Source organism: Apostichopus japonicus, chromosome 15 (assembly GCF_037975245.1).
Source record: "Apostichopus japonicus isolate 1M-3 chromosome 15, ASM3797524v1, whole genome shotgun sequence".
NCBI classification, from domain to species: Eukaryota; Metazoa; Echinodermata; class Holothuroidea; order Aspidochirotida; family Stichopodidae; genus Apostichopus; species Apostichopus japonicus.
The window spans coordinates 28988277-29007424 of NC_092575.1; the positions used below are offsets into that span (position 1 = coordinate 28988277).

General features: G+C 36.4%; 1 protein-coding gene and 1 long non-coding RNA gene across 2 annotated transcripts in view; one reads left to right on the top strand and one right to left on the bottom strand.

Moving 5' to 3' along the window:
* Positions 1-3366: 3366 nt before the first annotated feature.
* LOC139980997 (uncharacterized) overlaps positions 3367-19148 on the bottom strand; it is a 39877-nt gene continuing 24095 nt past the window's right edge. The window contains exons 9-18 of the mRNA XM_071993085.1: positions 16841-16907; positions 14706-14807; positions 13815-13913; positions 12494-12570; positions 10492-10592; positions 10127-10226; positions 8557-8613; positions 7575-7658; positions 4828-4953; positions 3367-4202 (exon numbers count right to left, since the gene is read on the bottom strand). Coding sequence (XP_071849186.1) covers positions 4155-4202; positions 4828-4953; positions 7575-7658; positions 8557-8613; positions 10127-10226; positions 10492-10592; positions 12494-12570; positions 13815-13913; positions 14706-14807; positions 16841-16907 — 861 coding nt within the window. The 3' untranslated portion in view covers positions 3367-4154. The remainder of the gene's footprint in view (positions 4203-4827; positions 4954-7574; positions 7659-8556; positions 8614-10126; positions 10227-10491; positions 10593-12493; positions 12571-13814; positions 13914-14705; positions 14808-16840; positions 16908-19148) is intronic.
* Positions 4892-6084, top strand: LOC139981015 (uncharacterized). Its single transcript, XR_011797763.1, has 3 exons — positions 4892-4994; positions 5475-5503; positions 5648-6084. It is a non-coding gene; the product is annotated as an uncharacterized lncRNA (long non-coding RNA).

The following is a 19148-nucleotide window of genomic DNA, read 5'->3' on the forward strand; positions in this document are numbered from 1 at the left end:
CATTTATGCATCTTCGTTAATGTACGGCTCTTTTTTAGCTTCATTTCTCGCCTACCATAAACGCAGTGCGATCTTTTCAAATAAAGCGTCTTTATAAAGCAAGAATAGTTGACTGTAGGCTTCATTGGCCCTATAACAACAAAATGTATTATTGCGCCCACGGTATTGATATAGTACATATATGCACCCTCAAAGTATTCATATAGGCCCTATAGTAGGCCTACACAAGTACGTGTTCCCTCGAACAGCTGAGAATCTCATGTTACCAGGGTAATGCTTAATACACGTTTCACCTGGATGCCCTAGCAATCGGTACCTAGGAATGTTACTATGTGTAATTGTGTATTGCATGTGTATAGGCCTATAATAGCCTGCATGAGGCCATTTTCTTCATCGAATAATATAAAAGAGCTCTCGAACATTCTAACGTTGCGCCTGAAACAAGATTGACAGGGGCAATTTTCCCAAAATAACACCCGAAATTAAAAAAAAAAGTATTTTGGATCCTGATTATGAGATATTTCGGACATGACATTCCTATTTTAAAGTTGGGTATATGCCGCCTGGAAACCTCGGGAAGTGCCGTTTCCGGCCATCTAGAGGGTTTGTTAATCCCAAAATTTTCTTGTACGCTTCGCGCCATATATGGTGGCGCTACGCTTAGATAGTCAACAAGGTCATATCCCCCCCCCCACCCGGAAGTACGGATCGCCGCCCATGCATATGACACCATTTTGCATTTCAGCCCTTCCTCGAAAGCAAAAATTGTACACCCCTCCCCTTAGACCCATCCCCCAGGACGGCGATCATTCATGCCTGACGCCCCCCCCCCCCCCCCATTGGAAAATCCTGGATACGCCACTGTGTATCGAACAATAAATTAACATAAAGTCTGTTCAAAGTATCTCTTTCGAGATCCGGCCTTAGGAATCACAAATGATTTCGAGTTGGTTAGCATCATGTTTGATCTCTAGAGTAAGGCAAATATGTCACCAAAACTGAACTAGTATTGTTCCATACAGCTGGTAAACGCCTACAGTGGAATCCGCAGGGTATTCGCATTTAAAGCGGTAGGCCCGGGTCCTGAATCCTGGTGGAGGCTGGAAGTTTTTCCACTGTTTATGGATTTTCAAACTCATTACAATTTCAATAAATATATATAAATACATATTTTTATATATATATTTATATATGTATATGTATATATATATATATATATATATATAAATAGTTTTGATGTTCTTTTAAGCTTTAGTTTTGAAGCTATGTTGTTCACAAGGTTTCAAATTTTGTCATTTGTTAGCCCCAGAAGGTGTAATATTACCAAAATAAATTACATTTGGACTTAAGGGGATGTTAGCTATGTTGTATAGCAGCCGACTGGGGGGGGGGGTATGAGGGCAAACACTTTGATAGGGGGGATACCCCTCACCCCCTGCTTTGCACCGCAGCTGATCTTCACCAAAAACAAGGTTTGTGCTTATCAAGTTGGATCTACAAACCAAGTCACAAGTACATTTAAGCTTTACTAGTTTTGGCTTTCTGTGTTGACAATATTTTCAAAATTTGACCTCAATATACCTTTGACCTACCGAGACACAATTGGGTTCTTGTACTCCTTAAGGTGGAACCACATACAAAGTTTAACCATGTCCCGTTTGTTTACAAGTCAAGGACTAATCCCAGAAATAAACTAGAGCACCAATGGTGCAGAAGCTCATACCTTTTCGAGCTTCAAAATGTAGGGCCCAAAAAACTTTATGGCCCACCAAATTTCAGGCCATTTTTCGGATTCCACCAATTTTGGGCCCATGAGGGATAACCCCCCCTCCGTTAGCAGAATCCTGGCCACACCACTGGCTATAATTCCTATTTTCCCCCTTTAAATCCTATTTTACCCACCCTCTCAAACAATACCACTGACCTACCCTATTAAACTTTCTCCCCTCTACCTGAGCAGACCTGAAGCACTCCTTGCCAAAATTTTGGCTGGCTGCCTACATACCTCAGGCTCAAAGACTTCTAAGAATCGGCAAGTGCTGATTGGTTAGAGGGCTCTCATGCTTACAGTTCAACAGTTAATAACAACTCCCAGTCCTGCTTTAATTCCACTAACAGCCTCTGCAGAGCTTAACCACAAATGTAAACAAACACTGCAGAGACTGGGACACAAATTAAAGGAGCTTTGGCAAAAGGTGAAGGCTCAGATCTTTTTAAACAATGGGGATTAATTGTAATTAATTAACTTTTGACCAAAAATTATTAGGCATCACCTTATTCATACACAATCCAACAATCATCATTTCAACTTTGAATATGATCCATCAAAATCTTGAGGAGATTGAGATACTTGAAAATATTACAAAGAATGACCCACGATGACCCCCTAAATGACATTTGACCTCAATATTCCAAACACCCCTCGTAACTCTCATCCCGAGGAACATTGTGACCAAGTTTCATTATAGCTGGCCATACACTGTACGAACAGGAGCAATTTGAAAATATAGGGCCGCGGCCCGGGCCACAAAAGACCCCTAGTTGATCTTTGATCTCAAATTCATGAGCACCCTGAAGGTAAAACTCTCATAGCACTATTGTGACAAACCCTCAACATTGTACCATGGAATCTGTAGGAGAAGAAGCATTTTACGTATTTCCACAAAATGGCCCATTACGGCCCACAGGTGACCTTTGACCCCAAATTTCGGACCATCTCTGATGGCCCTATACACAATGGTCCTTGCGTCCAAGTTTCATGAAATTCCATCAAACACTGTGCGAGTGGGAGCGGTTTTACCAATTGTTGACGGATAGAGTGATAGACGCCGCACTGTAACAATAGCTCACACCAGCATGCTGGTATGAGCTAAAAACTGCATTCAGGTTTCTATGAGATAATTTGTTGGTTTCTTGCAACCATATACACCTGACAAAAGGTTCCTTCTTTTTGACATTTGTTGACCTCATCCTGGCCTTTGACTGTCACTGAAAACAATAAGACTTTGTCTTTTTATTTTGACACATTCTCAAGCTAAGAATGCAATCCAGGCTAAATTTCTCATCATGGCTTTGTGTTTGCAAGGTGTTGATATTTTGACGACTGCCGACCTCCAGTTTAAACTATTACCTTACTCTACTCAATTGGGAGATTCACATACAAAGTATAAGATCAATCCAGCTTTCACTTACTAAAATATTATGATGACAAGGTTTATCCTTTTCTTGAGATATTGTTAACAAGTTTGTAACGCTTTAAACAGCAATGACTGTAAGTGACCCTTAACCTCCACAAAAAACAATGGTTTCTTGTATTCACTGTGGGCCATCCACATACATAGAAGTGAAGAAAAAACAAGTAAGATATATATTGGACTCTGCCTTTATTGCAAATTTGGAGATGACTCAAGCACACTTATTTGACAACAAGTGCACTTATTTGACAAGAATGTTGATAGCAAATAGTTCTTGACATTATAGTTCCAGTTTGTCATGTTAACAAACTGTGAAACTGCCAGTCCTTGGAACAAGTATAGAACATCTTGTAACTAAATTGTTTGTACAAAACTACTATCCTGAAATCCAGGAAATAAATAAATAGAGAACATTAATGATATTCACTGGCTGTCCATGACATAACATATTGGTCACCTCTCACTTTAGATGACGAATGCAATAGTTTCACGAACATGCAAGAAATGCACTTCCATCATCATAAAGTTATGGCGTTATCATTTCTGTCATTTAACATCATCTTTTGGCAGTGATTATCACTAATGATTAAGAGACCTGATATGGTGAGTAAGGATACAGTAATGCATGCTATTGTAGAATAATTTCCCCAAGAAGAAGTACTGTCCTACCAACACACAGGCTTCAAGCAATGCTTACATGAGCAAGAAGAAAAATACCTGAGATCATTTCAATGGAGAGTGCTTTGAAATAATCAAACCAAATAGCCAACAAAATATACATTGTCAATATGTATTTCACTCCTCTCACAGATATTTACTTTTCATATTGCTGTCAGCTTGTAGGCAATGCCTGGTAGTTTATAGGAGTGTTAAATGATTGAGTTAAACATATCCTATAGTTATAGACAGGTTTCTATGCTAAGGTGTGTAGTATCATCTTCTGTTGGTTACTGATGAGGTTCATTCCAATGAAGTTGATGGTATGGAGGAAAGCTCACTTGATGATTTCTGAGGAGTTGAGACATAAATCTGCATGAACCTAAAGATCATATGTTAAATTCATCATAAATACCATTCTAATTACTACAGTGTTTGACAAGTTAACAAAAGCTGTGCACTTATATAGAATCAGTGTTTTTGTTCAGAAATATTTAATAGGTCTTTTTCCTTATTATCGGCAACATTGATATATGGCTATTTACACAGCAGCCACATGATGTGAGACATCTTTCAAAAAACTTACATCATACAGACAGTATTTAGCAACCCCTTACTTGAGATAATTTGTTTTGCTAAAATTCTTATAAAGCTTTTGTAACTACTGGTAAAATATGTGACTGACAAACTGTGACTATTTCAAATCATAGCTAGGTTTAGTTCTTTACACTTCATTTAATTACATTTAACAAAGTAAACAACACATTGTCATTGGATACCACCCTTCATACAGATTCACATCAAACATCAAACTCATATGTATATTCATATCACTGCTAGTTCACAATTTGAATAATAAATGGCAGGATTGTCTTACAAACCTAGAGCTTTATTTAGCATTCACTTCATCCATGTTTTATTACTGGCAAGACAATTATGAAACATACCTCCAAGTACTTTATAGAGTTTTTCTTACATTTTGCTCAGCTGCAATATTTGCGCCGTAAGCTTTTCTCATCTCTTCCTTCAGCTTTGCCATAATTTTTTCGTTTGGTTTGTTCTTCGGTTTGTTGGACAACGCCAAAATTTTCTTCTCTTCTTCCTATTTGGTAGGAAATGGACAAAATTATATCGGTTAACTAGGTATCATGATTCTCCACGTACGGAGTTAGGTGTGTATCGGTTAACTAGGTATCATGATTCACCACGTACGGAGTTAGGTGTGTATCGGTTAACTAGGTATCATGATTCTCCACGTACGGAGTTAGGTGTGTATCGGTTAACTAGGTATCATGATTCTACACGTACGGAGTTAGGTGTGTATTGGTTAACTAGGTATCATGATTCTACACGTACGGAGTTAGGTGTGTATCGGTTAACTAGGTACAATGATTCTACACGTACGGAGTTAGGTGTGTATTGGTTAACTAGGTACAATGATTCTACACGTACGGAGTTAGGTGTGTATTGGTTAACTAGGTACAATGATTCTACACGTACGGAGTTAGGTGTGTATTGGTTAACTAGGTACAATGATTCTACACGTACGGAGTTAGGTGTGTATTGGTTAACTAGGTATCATGATTCACCACGTACGGAGTTAGGTGTGTATCGGTTAACTAGGTACAATGATTCTCCACGTACGGAGTTAGGTGTGTATTGGTTAACTAGGTATCATGATTCACCACGTACGGAGTTAGGTGTGTATCGGTTAACTAGGTATCATGATTCACCACGTACGGAGTTAGGTGTGTATTGGTTAACTAGGTACAATGATTCTACACGTACGGAGTCAGGTGTGGTGTTTTATCTTAAGATGACTATACAATGAAACAAACTAAAGAAAGGCTTGATGACCTTACCAAAGGCTACCTTAGGGTTGAAAGGTTCTCTCAAGGCTATAGTTATAAAAGCTAACATTTATTACATGGACGCCAGAATTAATTCCAAAGAGTGTAATTTTCATGCATTGTGGCCACTGACCTTCTATTTTATCTGGATCTCTTTTATTATATGGACTTTTTATTATCTGGACCACTTTCATCCTGACCATTTATCTGGACCTCAAGTATCCCAACCTTTTATTATCTGGACCTCTATTACCCTGATCATATATTATCTGGACCTCTATTACCCTGATCTTATATTATCTGGACCTCTATAATCCTGATCTTTTATTATCTGGACCTCTATTATCCTGATCTTATATTATCTGGACCTCTATAATCCTGATCTTATATTATCTGGACCTCTATTATCCTGATCTTATATTATCTGGACCTCTATAATCCTGATCTTTTATTATCTGGACCTCTTTTATCCAGATCTTGTATTATCTGGACCTCTATTATCCTGATCTTATATTATCTGGACCTCTATTATCCTGATCTTATATTATCTGGACCTCTATTATCCTGATCTTGTATTATCTGGACCTCTATTATCCTGATCTTATATTATCTGGACCTCTATAATCCTGATCTTATATTATCTGGACCTCTATTATCCTGATCTTATATTATCTGGACCTCTATAATCCTGATCTTATATTATCTGGACCTCTATTATCCTGATCTTGTATTATCTGGACCTCTATTATCCTGATCTTATATTATCTGGACCTCTATAATCCTGATCTTATATTATCTGGACCTCTAAATCCTGATCTTATATTATCTGGACCTCTTTGATCCTGATCTTTTATTACCTGGACCTCTATTATCCAGATCTTGTATTATCTGGACCTCTATTATGCTGATCTTATATTATTTGGACCTCTATTATCCTGATCTTATATTATCTGGACCTCTATAATCCTGATCTTATATTATCTGGACCTCTATTATCCTGATCTTATATTATCTGGACCTCTATTATCCTGATCTTATATTATTTGGACCTCTATTATCCTGATCTTATATTATCTGGACCTCTATAATCCTGATCTTATATTATCTGGACCTCTTTGATCCTGATCTTTTATTACCTGGACCTCTATTATCCTGATCTTGTATTATGTGGAACTCTATTATCCTGATCTTATATTATCTGGACCTCTTTTATCCTGATCTTATATTATCTGGACCTCTAAATCCTGATCTTGTATTATCTGGACCTCTATTATCCTGATCTTGTATTATCTGGACCTCTATTATACTGATCTTTTATTATGTGGACCTCTATTATCCTGATCTTTTATTATCTGGACCTCTGTTATCCTGATCTTATATTATCTGGACCTCTAAATCCTGATCTTGTATTATCTGGACCTCTATTATACTGATCTTTTATTATGTGGACCTCTATTATCCTGATCTTTTATTATCTGGACCTCTATTATCCTGATCTTATATTATCCGGACCTCTATTATCCTGATCTTATATTATCTGGACCCCAAGTATCCTTTAATTCTTACCTGATTATTGTGACCTGGGATTCATAAAGTACTGCATCCTTATCTATCTATTGTCTAGTATTTCCAGACAAACTAGGTCTCATGTTATCCTGCTCACCCTCTTTAAAGCTGTCTACCTCAGAGAAACATCCTGGTTCTGACATATATTCCTACTCAATATTTAACATTAACATATATGTATGTTTATTATAGTGTTTTGCATACCAAATCAACATAAATATAATAATATTGTCCAATAATGAAACTGAAAATAGTGTTATGAGAAGTGGCCAATGGTCAGCTTTCTGTTAGTGTTAGAAGATCTTACCTTTTTAGCTTTGCTGATTTCAGTCACCCCTTTACCATACATCTTGATAATGCCACCCCAAGTTGTAACTTTGGGGTAAATTTGCTACAGGAAAACAAAATATAAGAAGTCATGTTTCATATATGGAATGACAATTTCAACCAGTTTGTCATTTTGGTGTGCATATACTAGCCAAAAGATCATATTTTAGACAAATGAGCTTTCATCTCTGTCCTATGATATCATATGGTACCCCAGCACAAAGACCCACCATATGCAATGTCCGTTTGGCTTACATACACAAATACACATACATAGACCTTTTGGAGATTAGCAGATGTTGATTAGATGCATTTAACACTTATTGCTCAACTAGTTTGATCTCATGTATTTGCAGAGCAAGTACATTGTACGGAACACACAACCAGTGTCAGTTTTGGAGATATGCATGTAATGTAATAGCACAACAGCAACTATTAACTTCTGTAGATATGGAAATTCAATGAAAAAGAGAGACAGCTTCCTGCATCAACCTATATATTGTTTATTCATAACAAACAAAATGCATTTACAAAAACAATAAGATAGCAGTCTCTAATGTGTACAATATTCACTCAATAGATGTCACTAAACGAATGCATTAGGCAGCCAAAGTTATTGTTTTTGAAAACTGAAGCAATATAAAGCCATTGTAAAGAGTACCTGCACCCCCCACCCCCTCCACCCTCAGAATAATATTCTATGTAAATATTAGAAGAATGATATCCTGATTGCCTGACTTTTAATATATAAAGAATACATAGTTCACATAACTTTTATTTGTCTGTCAACAATTTGATGCTAGATCAACACTTGAACAGGCAGTTTGGTTTCATTGACTGTAGGACATGTAGTACCAATATTTAACATTCATTAGCTGTTGGCACCAGCCTGGTGCCTAAAACAGTATATAACTATTTCATGGTCCACAACCATCTGTAATCACTCTTTCATGTTGTCTTACCTTTAAAATTAGCTGTGCTCCAATCTGTTTCCCAGACTTGCTGTTCTTACATGGCCCCTGAAGATGTCATGAAATAATAACAATCATTTAAAGTTGTATTGACTATAGCAGCAGCAGAACAATGTTAGCCAGTCAGGAAATAACAAGAGCCCAACAGGCACTGCTGTACTATTGTAGTCTGGTTCCTTGCTTAGTGGAATATTTAAATGTTGCATTTGGGGTGGACATAAAATTTTGGGCCCAACAAAAGTTTGGCCCCCAAATGGGCCCAGATGTACCAACTACTAACCAACAACAAAACTGAATTCCAAATTTGGATATTCTGATTTAGGTTGAAGAGTAATTGCAATTTTAAAATGTTGGCCCTCCCCCAAAAAATTGGACCTGATAAATATTTGCGCATAAATGGTCCCAAAAATAGCTGGCCTCAACAAACTGGCTCAAAAATGTCCGTATATGTCCGCAAATATTGAATGCCGAAACTTGTGAGCCCAAATGGTCCCAAAATATTTGGGTCCAAATCATTTGTCCCCAAATGCATTTGAGGTGGAAATATACTTTTGGCAGCCGGCGCGAAAATGGGCCTGAAATTTTTTTGGGGGCTAAGTGGTCACAAAAAAGTTAGGCCTACATGTACCAGCTATTGACCAACAACTGTAAACTAAGTTTGGCTACAATCTGACTTAAGGTTGCTGATTTATTGTAATAAAGATTTTTACGTTTGACTCCATAACCTTATTAATATTCATAAGGTCAGTACCAGAAACAATAGGGTGCACTTTCTCACTATAATACTGCTACACAGCAAGTATGACAAATATCCATCACTCCATTGTTGAGTTATCATGGACCAAATCACGTGTCACAGATGCACTCACTCACATACACCTGACTGCATAGGATACATATAATGAAGGTATTGAGGCAAGCCACATTTCTCGGAGTGAAAATATTGTATGGGGTGTTTTAATGTATAAGAAAAATTGTATACCTGTTGTAATCAAAAAAAGTCATGGCCTCTTTGTCATGCATTTACTTGACTTTCTCAGTTCAGCATAGAATGCTAAAAGACTACAAATGTATGGCAAATGATTCTCAACACTGATTGTTACAACTTTTCATCTCCAAATATATGTGTTCTAGGAGAGCAGTAGCACTGGTATAGCAAGTGCATATCAGTTCAATATTTCTAGCCAGTTTCCAGTCACACCCACCACCCCCCCCCCCCCTCCTCATCCATGAATGAAAACTCAGCAGTCATGAATTCTTGATTTGCTTAATAAATTGTCAGACACTTTGTCAAACCTACAAATTAGATTTAACAACCAGAGACTTGACAACCCTCCTAGTGGTTATTTGCCTGGTAACTAGGACAATCAAATCCAGCATTTAATTAGCTGACTAGTCGTATCTCTGTTATTTGCACCAGTAATGAAAGTCAGAACCTTTCAGTTTAATTGGCTGTTTTAACAGTTTGTCATCATGACAGGCTGAATGATAATGAGCTGTTGACCTTTGGTAAGGAGCCATTACCTCTTAAAATGACTATGATACAATGGCTTATACTCACTGTGACAGAGAATGGTCCTAAAGACATCGTGTAGCTTAAGGTGTGATGACCAGTAACTGTGACATTAAAGTTTAACTCCATGTCTTTTTTGCCGTGCATCCTAAAAGCAAGGTAACAAGAGGAATTAAAAGTTGCAAAGGTGGGGAAACCAGGTCCTTGCAATTAACCATTTCAAATGAAACTACTTTAAAGAATATAGGATTATTGAGTACAAATGTAACATTCTGCCACACTAAACTCAATAATGATGTAATATCAAATTTTCTTATAACATTAATGACAACAATATATGTTTGAATTTGTGTACTTGCTAAACAACAGCAACATTTATACTCTTAGTAGATTTCACTGTATCTGAAATATACCTTTGTTTGTAATCCTGTAGAACACAGAAAGGCGAAAGATTCCCAGTCTTTAAGCAAAGGTCTGCCACTCTTGGATCATCAATACTGATTTGGTTGAAAAACTATAACACAGAAAAGCAAATATGAGCAGATTAGAATTCAAAGTCTGGAATGTTCCTTCATACTCATGCAGCGAGCCTGAGATACATGTAGCCATAGCACTGCTAGAGTGAAAATAGGTCTATCTTCAACTTGATAACTGCAGCTGTGGGCTAATGGGATACCCCTAGTCTTTGCCCGCTACAGTGGAAATAGGTCTATATTCAACTTGATAACTGCATCAGTGGGCTAATGGGATATCCCTATTCTTAACCCTGCTATCTTCAACTTGATAACTGCATCAGTGGGCTAATGGGATACTCCTAGTCTTAGTCCTGCTATGATTAACTTGATAACTGCATCAGTGGGCTAATGGGATATCCCTATTCTTAACCCTGCTATCTTCAACTTGATAACTGCATCAGAGAGCTAATGGGATATCCCTATTCTTAACCCTGCTATCTTCAACTTGATAACTGCATCAGTGGGCTAATGGGATACTCCTAGACTTAGTCCTGCTATGATTAACTTGATAACTGCATCAGTGGGCTAATGGGATATCCCTATTCTTAACCCTGCTATCTTCAACTTGATAACTGCATCAGTGGGCTAATGGGATATCCCTATTCTTAACCCTGCTATCTTCAACTTGATAACTGCATCAGTGGGCTAATGGGATACTCCTAGTCTTAGTCCTGCTATCTTCAACTTGATAACTGCATCAGTGGGCTAATGGGATATCCCTATTCTTAACCCTGCTATCTTCAACTTGATAACTGCATCAGTGGGCTAATGGGATACCCCTAGTCTTAGCCCTGCTATCTTCAACTTGATAACTGCATCAGTGGGCTAATGGGATACCCCTAGTCTTAGTCCTGCTATCTTCAACTTGATAACTGCTGCAGTGAGCCTAACCATTCAATTTATTCCATTTATGGCTTCATTACAAATTCCTAATTGGTTTATATTGTCAAAATCCTAACACAGGACATACATATAAACCCAACTCACAACACATATGTAGTAACCTGTAGCTTGTACATTTCTGAAACAACCAATCTTTAAATGTGCCAATAGGTTCGTCAAGTAAAATGATATATAATGTATACATAAGTCATATATAATCATGGACATTTATTCCAACTGTCTCATATCTGTTGTAGTCAGATATGTTTATATATCTGTTCTATACTGTAGGTTAACTACATCCTAACTACAAAACAGAATTGTAGCCAGATATGTTTATATATCTGTTCTATACTGTAGGTTAACTACATCCTAACTACAAAACAGAATTGTAGCCAGATATGTTTATATATCTGTTCTATACTGTAGGTTAACTACATCCTAACTACAAAACAGAATTGTAGTCAGATATGTTTATATATCTGTTCTATACTGTAGGTTAACTACATCCTAACTACAAAACAGAATTGTAGTCAGATATGTTTATACATCTGTTCTATACTGTACATCCTAACTACAAAACAGAATTGTAGCCAGATATGTTTATATATCTGTTCTATACTGTAGGTTAACTACATCCTAACTACAAAACAGAATTGTAGTCAGATATGTTTATATATCTGTTCTATACTGTACATCCTAACTACAAAACAGAATTGTAGCCAGATATGTCAAAGAATATGAGTGATTACCTAAGCTGCTCCCAACCAATCAAACATTAAAAAGCTTATATTATTATCTAATCCTACTTTATGTCAACTTTAAAAATAACTTCATTAAACTGATAGATAAGCACTGTCACAAAATTCATTAAATTAATCTCTACGTATTAAACACATGACCAGTCACAAAATTGCTAAACAGAATATTAGTAATAGCACTGATAACATTTCATGTGTCTGTACTACATCCTACGAGCATGAATTTTCTTTGATGTTACTTTTATCAAATATCTCACCTCCATGCTGTTATCATCCTCGTTGGGTTTATTTTGATTCATGATACCAGGTAGAAGGATCTCCAGGGTCTCTTGAGCTAATTATAGAGGCAAGACAGCAAACTTTGAAGTGCTTATGTTGTTGATAGGTCAATGAGATTAGTATCCCTGGAGCTAATGTCATTTACTTATTGATAACGTCTGACATTATATCTCATTGCATGTAATCTGATAAAGAACTCCCATTTTAGAGCCTAGGTAGAGACCAGATACCTCCAAATTGCAAGACTAAAATAAAAGTAAAACTGTGGTTCCTTTTGGTTTCTAAATTATAGTCAGAATATCCCAGATTATAGGAAGCTTACGAAACTCAGAGCTTCAATCTCAACGTGTAGAAACAATTTTGGAAAATTCACATTTCCAAACCAATGAAACTGATCCAAATCTAAAGATATCTCTCACACAGACTGTTTGGTTGGTCTGACCTGAAACAGCTTCAGAATGGTGTGAATACACGTTTAGGCTATACATGCCGAGACAGACTGTTTGGTTGGTCTGACCTGAAACAGATTCAGAATGGTCTGAATACACCATAGGCTATACATGCCCACACAGACTGTTTGGTTGGTCTGACCTGAAACAGCTTCAGAATGGTCTGAATACACGTTAGGCTATACATGCCCACACAGACTGTTTGGTTGGTCTGACCTGAAACAGATTCAGAATGGTCTGAATACACCATAGGCTATACATGCCCACACAGACTGTTTGGTTGGTCTGACCTGAAACAGCTTCAGAATGGTCTGAATACACGTTAGGCTATACATGCCCACACAGACTGTTTGGTTGGTCTGACCTGAAACAGCTTCAGAATGGTCTGAATACACGTTTAGGCTTCACATGCCCATACAGACTGTTTGGTTGGTCTGACCTGAAACTGCTTCAGAATGGTCTGAATACATGTTAGGCTATACATGCCCACACAGACTGTTTGGTTGGTCTGATCTGAAACAGATTCAGAATGGTCTGAATACACGTTAGGCTATACATGGCCACACAGACTGTTTGGTTGGTCTGATCTGAAACAGATTCAGAATGGTCTGAATACACGTTTAGGCTTCACATGCCCATACAGACTGTTTGGTTGGTCTGACCTGAAACAGATTCAGAATGGTCTGAATACACGTTTAGGCTTCACATGCCCATACAGACTGTTTGGTTGGTCTGAACTGAAACTTTAAATCACTTTTGATGATGTCATAAGGGCAAATCAACTGAATATTTTCTTTTATGGTATTTCAATCATTTATTCACTTAGCAAAATGAGACAACATGTAGTTACCAGCTTTGACCTTGGCAGCTTTCTTATTCTGTGCCTGACCTCGGCCATATTTTGTTCCATCCACAAACACCACTGCCTCAAATGGATAGTTGGAATTGTCTGGAAATAAATCAATAAAATTATGTTGCAAAAACAGGGGCTTCACATGGTCACACATGGTATTTCTCTCAATAATGTTATTTTGTTAACTTGTGTCCCAAGAAAGAATAATTTACCAGGTATTGAAGAGTAAAATAAACATGATCAAGCTCCTTGAGAGGCACTAATTATAACATTTAGTGCAGATTTTGCCCTACTTATAATATTTAGTGCAGTTTTTGCCCAAAGAAACTTAGTAGTTTTAGTATTTAATGAACCCATAATTCTCAATATTGGTCTTCAAAATTCAATCATTCCAATCTATATTGCAAGGAAAAGCTAGAGACTAAATATATCAAAGTATAATAGTGCATAAACTATTTGACCAATTATTAGGCAAAGTAATCAACTTTTGACATTCTTTTCCTCTTGACCACTTCTAGCAGAGACTCATCAATTGTTTGGGTAAGAGGAGTGCCATTCTCCAACTGTGGAGAAGATTCATTATGCAAAGTAGTGTAAATGGTTTGCTGATCTTTAAATGGCTGATTTGTATGTGGCATTCAATGCATACAATTAGCATATTAATGACCCAAACTACAGGCAACAACTTGTATTAACAAAAAGCATCACATGTCCATCCATGGGATAGACGAAAGAGTAATATTCCATCATGGTATGTTAACATAATAAATACTGAACAGTCTGTAATAACATGGTTATCCCACAAAAGGTCATATTGTGTCTGACTTCAGCTAAAGCCTCAGAGAAAGTTTGGTGATTGAATTTTCAGAAAGGTAAATATTTACTTACTGCTCTCCTCAACTGTAAACTTGGGATGGACCCGGAGCACCTTTTGGCAATACTCATGTAGCACAGCAATAGGAGACTTATCCTGGATGTTCATAACTAACTCTGTTGAAAGAGAACACACATACATGTTAGAATAATAATCTACATAATTAAACTGATCACCAGAAACCTTGGATGCAAAAAGATTATCTCAAACAAAGCACAGACCTTTAGTTCTTAGCAACCCCTAGTTATTTCAAAAGAAAAACAAGCTTTGTACAGCATAGACTTCTCTCTGCACCATCTTTTGTTTGCACATATTGGTAACACAGTATGCAGGGAACTTTAATATCTGACTGGTGCCACCAGATAACAAATGGCTGTATAGGGACTGCCACCAAATAAGGGCTGGATGGGTCAGGTGGTAGAGTGCTGGGCTTGTCACCTAGAGGTCACCTAGTGGTCACCTTGAAGTCACTGATTCAATTCCCATTCTAACCATCTATTTCTTTGTTCTTTTCCGCTGTTAATAATTTCTCAGTCAGTTTTCTGTTGTTCATGTATGTCATACTTTTTAAGAACATAGGCAGTATACCTTAGTTATAATATCACTAGTTGTGAGCAGTATACCCCCACTGATACTAGCATTAGTTGTAAGCAGTATACCCTCACTTATACTATCATTAGTTGTAAGCAGTATACCCTCACTTATACTATCATTAGTTGTTAGCAGTATACCCTCACTTATACTATCACTAGTTGTTAGCGGTATACCCTCACTTATACTATCATTAGTTGTTAGCAGTATACCCTCACTTATACTATCACTAGTTGTTAGCAGTATACCCTCACTTATACTATCACTAGTTGTTAGCACTATACCCTCACTTATACTATCATTAGTTGTAAGCAGTATACCCTCACTTATACTATCACTAGTTGTTAGCAGTATACCCTCACTTATACTATCATTAGTTGTAAGCAGTATACCCTCACTTATACTATCATTAGTTGTAAGCAGTATACTCTCACTTATACTATCAATAGTTGTTAGCAGTATACCCTCACTTATACTATCATTAGTTGTAAGCAGTATACCCTTACTTATACTATCACTAGTTGTAAGCAGTATACCCTCACTTATACTATCATTAGTTGTAAGCAGTACACCCTCACTTATACTATCATTAGTGGTAAGCAGTATACCCTCACTTATACTATCATTAGTTATTAGCAGTATACCCTCACTATACTATCATTAATTATCAGCAGTATACCCGCACTTATACTATCATTAATTATCAGCAGTATACATTAGTTATAATATCATTAATTATCAGCAGTATACATTAGTTATAATATCATCAGTTATTAGCAGTATACCCTCACTTATACTATCATTAATTATCAGCAGTATACCTTAGTTATAATATCATTTGTTGTAAGCAGTATACCCTCACTTATACTTTCAATAGTTGTTAGCAGTATACCCTCACTTATACTATCATTTGTTGTAAGCAGTATACCCTCACTTATACTATCATTAGTTATTAGCAGTATACCCTCACTTATACTAGTTATCATTAATTATCAGCAGTATACCTTAGTTATAATATCATTTGTTGTAAGCAGTATACCCTCACTTATACTATCAATAGTTGTTAGCAGTATACCCTCACTTATACTATCATTAGTTGTAAGCAGTATACCCTCACTTATACTATCATTAGTTATTAGCAGTATACCCTCACTTATACTATCATTAATTATCAGCAGTATACCTTAGTTATAATATCATTTGTTGTAAGCAGTATACCCTCACTTATACTATCAATAGTTATTAGCAGTATACCCTCACTTATACTATCATTAATTATCAGCAGAATACCTTAGTTATAATATCATTTGTTGTAAGCAGTATACCCTCACTTATACTATCAATAGTTGTTAGCAGTATACCCTCACTTATACTATCATTAGTTATATAAAGCAGTTTGCCCTCACTTATACTACCATTAGTTTTTAAAAATTGCAAAACATCGATTGAGTCAATTCATTCTCATGACAACATAAGCTCTTTCACTTATTCTACATCATTAAGTAATGAGAAACACATACAAGAAATAACAAGACTACAAATTGAATATATTTCTCACCCTTTTTTGTACTTAGAGCATTTCCCTCCAAGTTTTGTACCTCAACTTCATAGGTTGGCACAGTGGGCTGAAATAGTTTATAGAGAAACAAACACACTGTACATGTTCTATATACTATGACAATGTATAAAGTACACATTATGTACCTATTATGAGAAGCTATTAACATGCATAAAATACTGCACTGTACTTATATTGAGAAGCTATTAACATGAATAAAATACATACTAAACTATGTACACAAGATGTGTAATATAACTTTATCATTTCCATTTCACAGCAGGATGCCAAACAAGATGTGTAATATAACTTTATCATTTCCATTTCACAGCAGGATGCCAACAAGATGTGTAATATAACTTTATCATTTCCATTTCACAGCAGGATGCCAAACAAGATGTGTATATAATTTTATCATTTCCATTTCACAGCAGGATGCCAACAATATGTGTAATATAACTTTTATCATTTCCATTTCACAGCAGGATGCCAATAAGATGTGTAATATAACTTTTATCATTTCCATTTCACAGCAGGATGCCAACAAGATGTGTAATATAACTTTTATCATTTCCATTTCACAGCAGGATGCCAATAAGATGTGTAATATAACTTTATCATTTCCATTTCACAGCAGGATGCCAAACAAGATGTGTAATATAACTTTATCATTTCCATTTCACAGCAGGGTGCCAAACAAGATATGTAATATAACTTTATCATTTCCATTTCACAGCAGAATGCCAAACAAGATGTGTAATATAACTTTATCATTTCCATTTCATTGCAGGATGCCAAACAAGATGTGTAATATAACTTTATCATTTCCATTTCACAGCAGGGTGCCAAACAAGATATGTAATATAACTTTATCATTTCCATTTCACAGCAGGGTGCCAATAAGATGTGTAATATAACTTTTATCATTTCCATTTCATTGCAGGATGCCAAACAAGATGTGTAATATAACTTTATCATTCCATTTCACAGCAGGATGCCAATAAGATGTGTAATATAACTTTATCATTTCCATTTCACAGCAGGATGCCAAACAAGATGTGTAATATAACTTTTATCATTTCCATTTCACAGCAGGATGCCAATAAGATGTGTAATATAACTTTATCATTTCCATTTCACAGCAGGATGCCAAACAAGATGTGTAATATAACTTTTATCATTTCCATTTCATTGCAGGATGCCAAACAAGATGTGTAATATAACTTTATCATTTCCATTTCACAGCAGGATGCCAATAAGATGTGTAATATAACTTTATCATTTCCATTTCACAGCAGGATGCCAAACAAGATGTGTAATATAACTTTATCATTTCCATTTCACAGCAGGATGCCAAACAAGATGTGTAATATAACTTTTATCATTTCCATTTCATTGCAGGATGCCAAACAAGATGTGTAATATAACTTTATCATTTCCATTTCACAGCAGGATGCCAATAAGATGTGTAATATAACTTTTATCATTTCCATTTCATTGCAGGATGCCAAACAAGATGTGTAATATAACTTTATCATTTCCATTTCACAGCAGGATGCCAATAAGATGTGTAATATAACTTTCATCATTTCCATTTCATTGCAGGATGCCAAACAAGATCTGTAATATAACTTTATCATTTCCATTTCATTGCAGGATGCCAACAAGATCTGTAATATAACTTTATCATTTCCATTTCATTGCAGGATGCCAACAACACCAACTTGGCAATTGTTTTGCCGAAATATCACTTGTTTAGTGCTATGATTTGGGTAAGGGTTAAAAGGTTCTTGTGGGAGAGGCTTTGGTGCAACAAAAGAGCTTCTTCAATACAATAATGCAAATTATAAAACTTACTGGCTTATATATTTACGAGTGGCCCACTTACCTGTTTCCCCACAACCTATGCACCACATTCTACCGTGTCTAGAATGCCCTGGTAAACTTTTAACACTGTACACCCTCACTGGCCCTAATGGCCTTCCTTCATTTTTCTACCCACAAAGTGTCTCACTGTGTTTTTGGGAGTTAGGAAAATTTTCGCGAAATTTGCCCGAAATACCTTGGATTTATACTCTAGAAGTTTCCTATCAGGACTTCTGCACTTCCAAGGATCTTTTCTAGCCTGATAAGTATCCTTTTCTTGTAGTGAAGGGTGTTTTTGGGGGCTGTTTCTAGACACTGTAGAATGTGGTGCATAGGTTGTGGGGAGACAGGTAAGTGGGGAACGAAGTAAATATTGTAAAACAGAGTGAATTAGCTCTCACTCGCATAATTAGTTTACTGCTCTGTAAGGATGCTTTAAAAC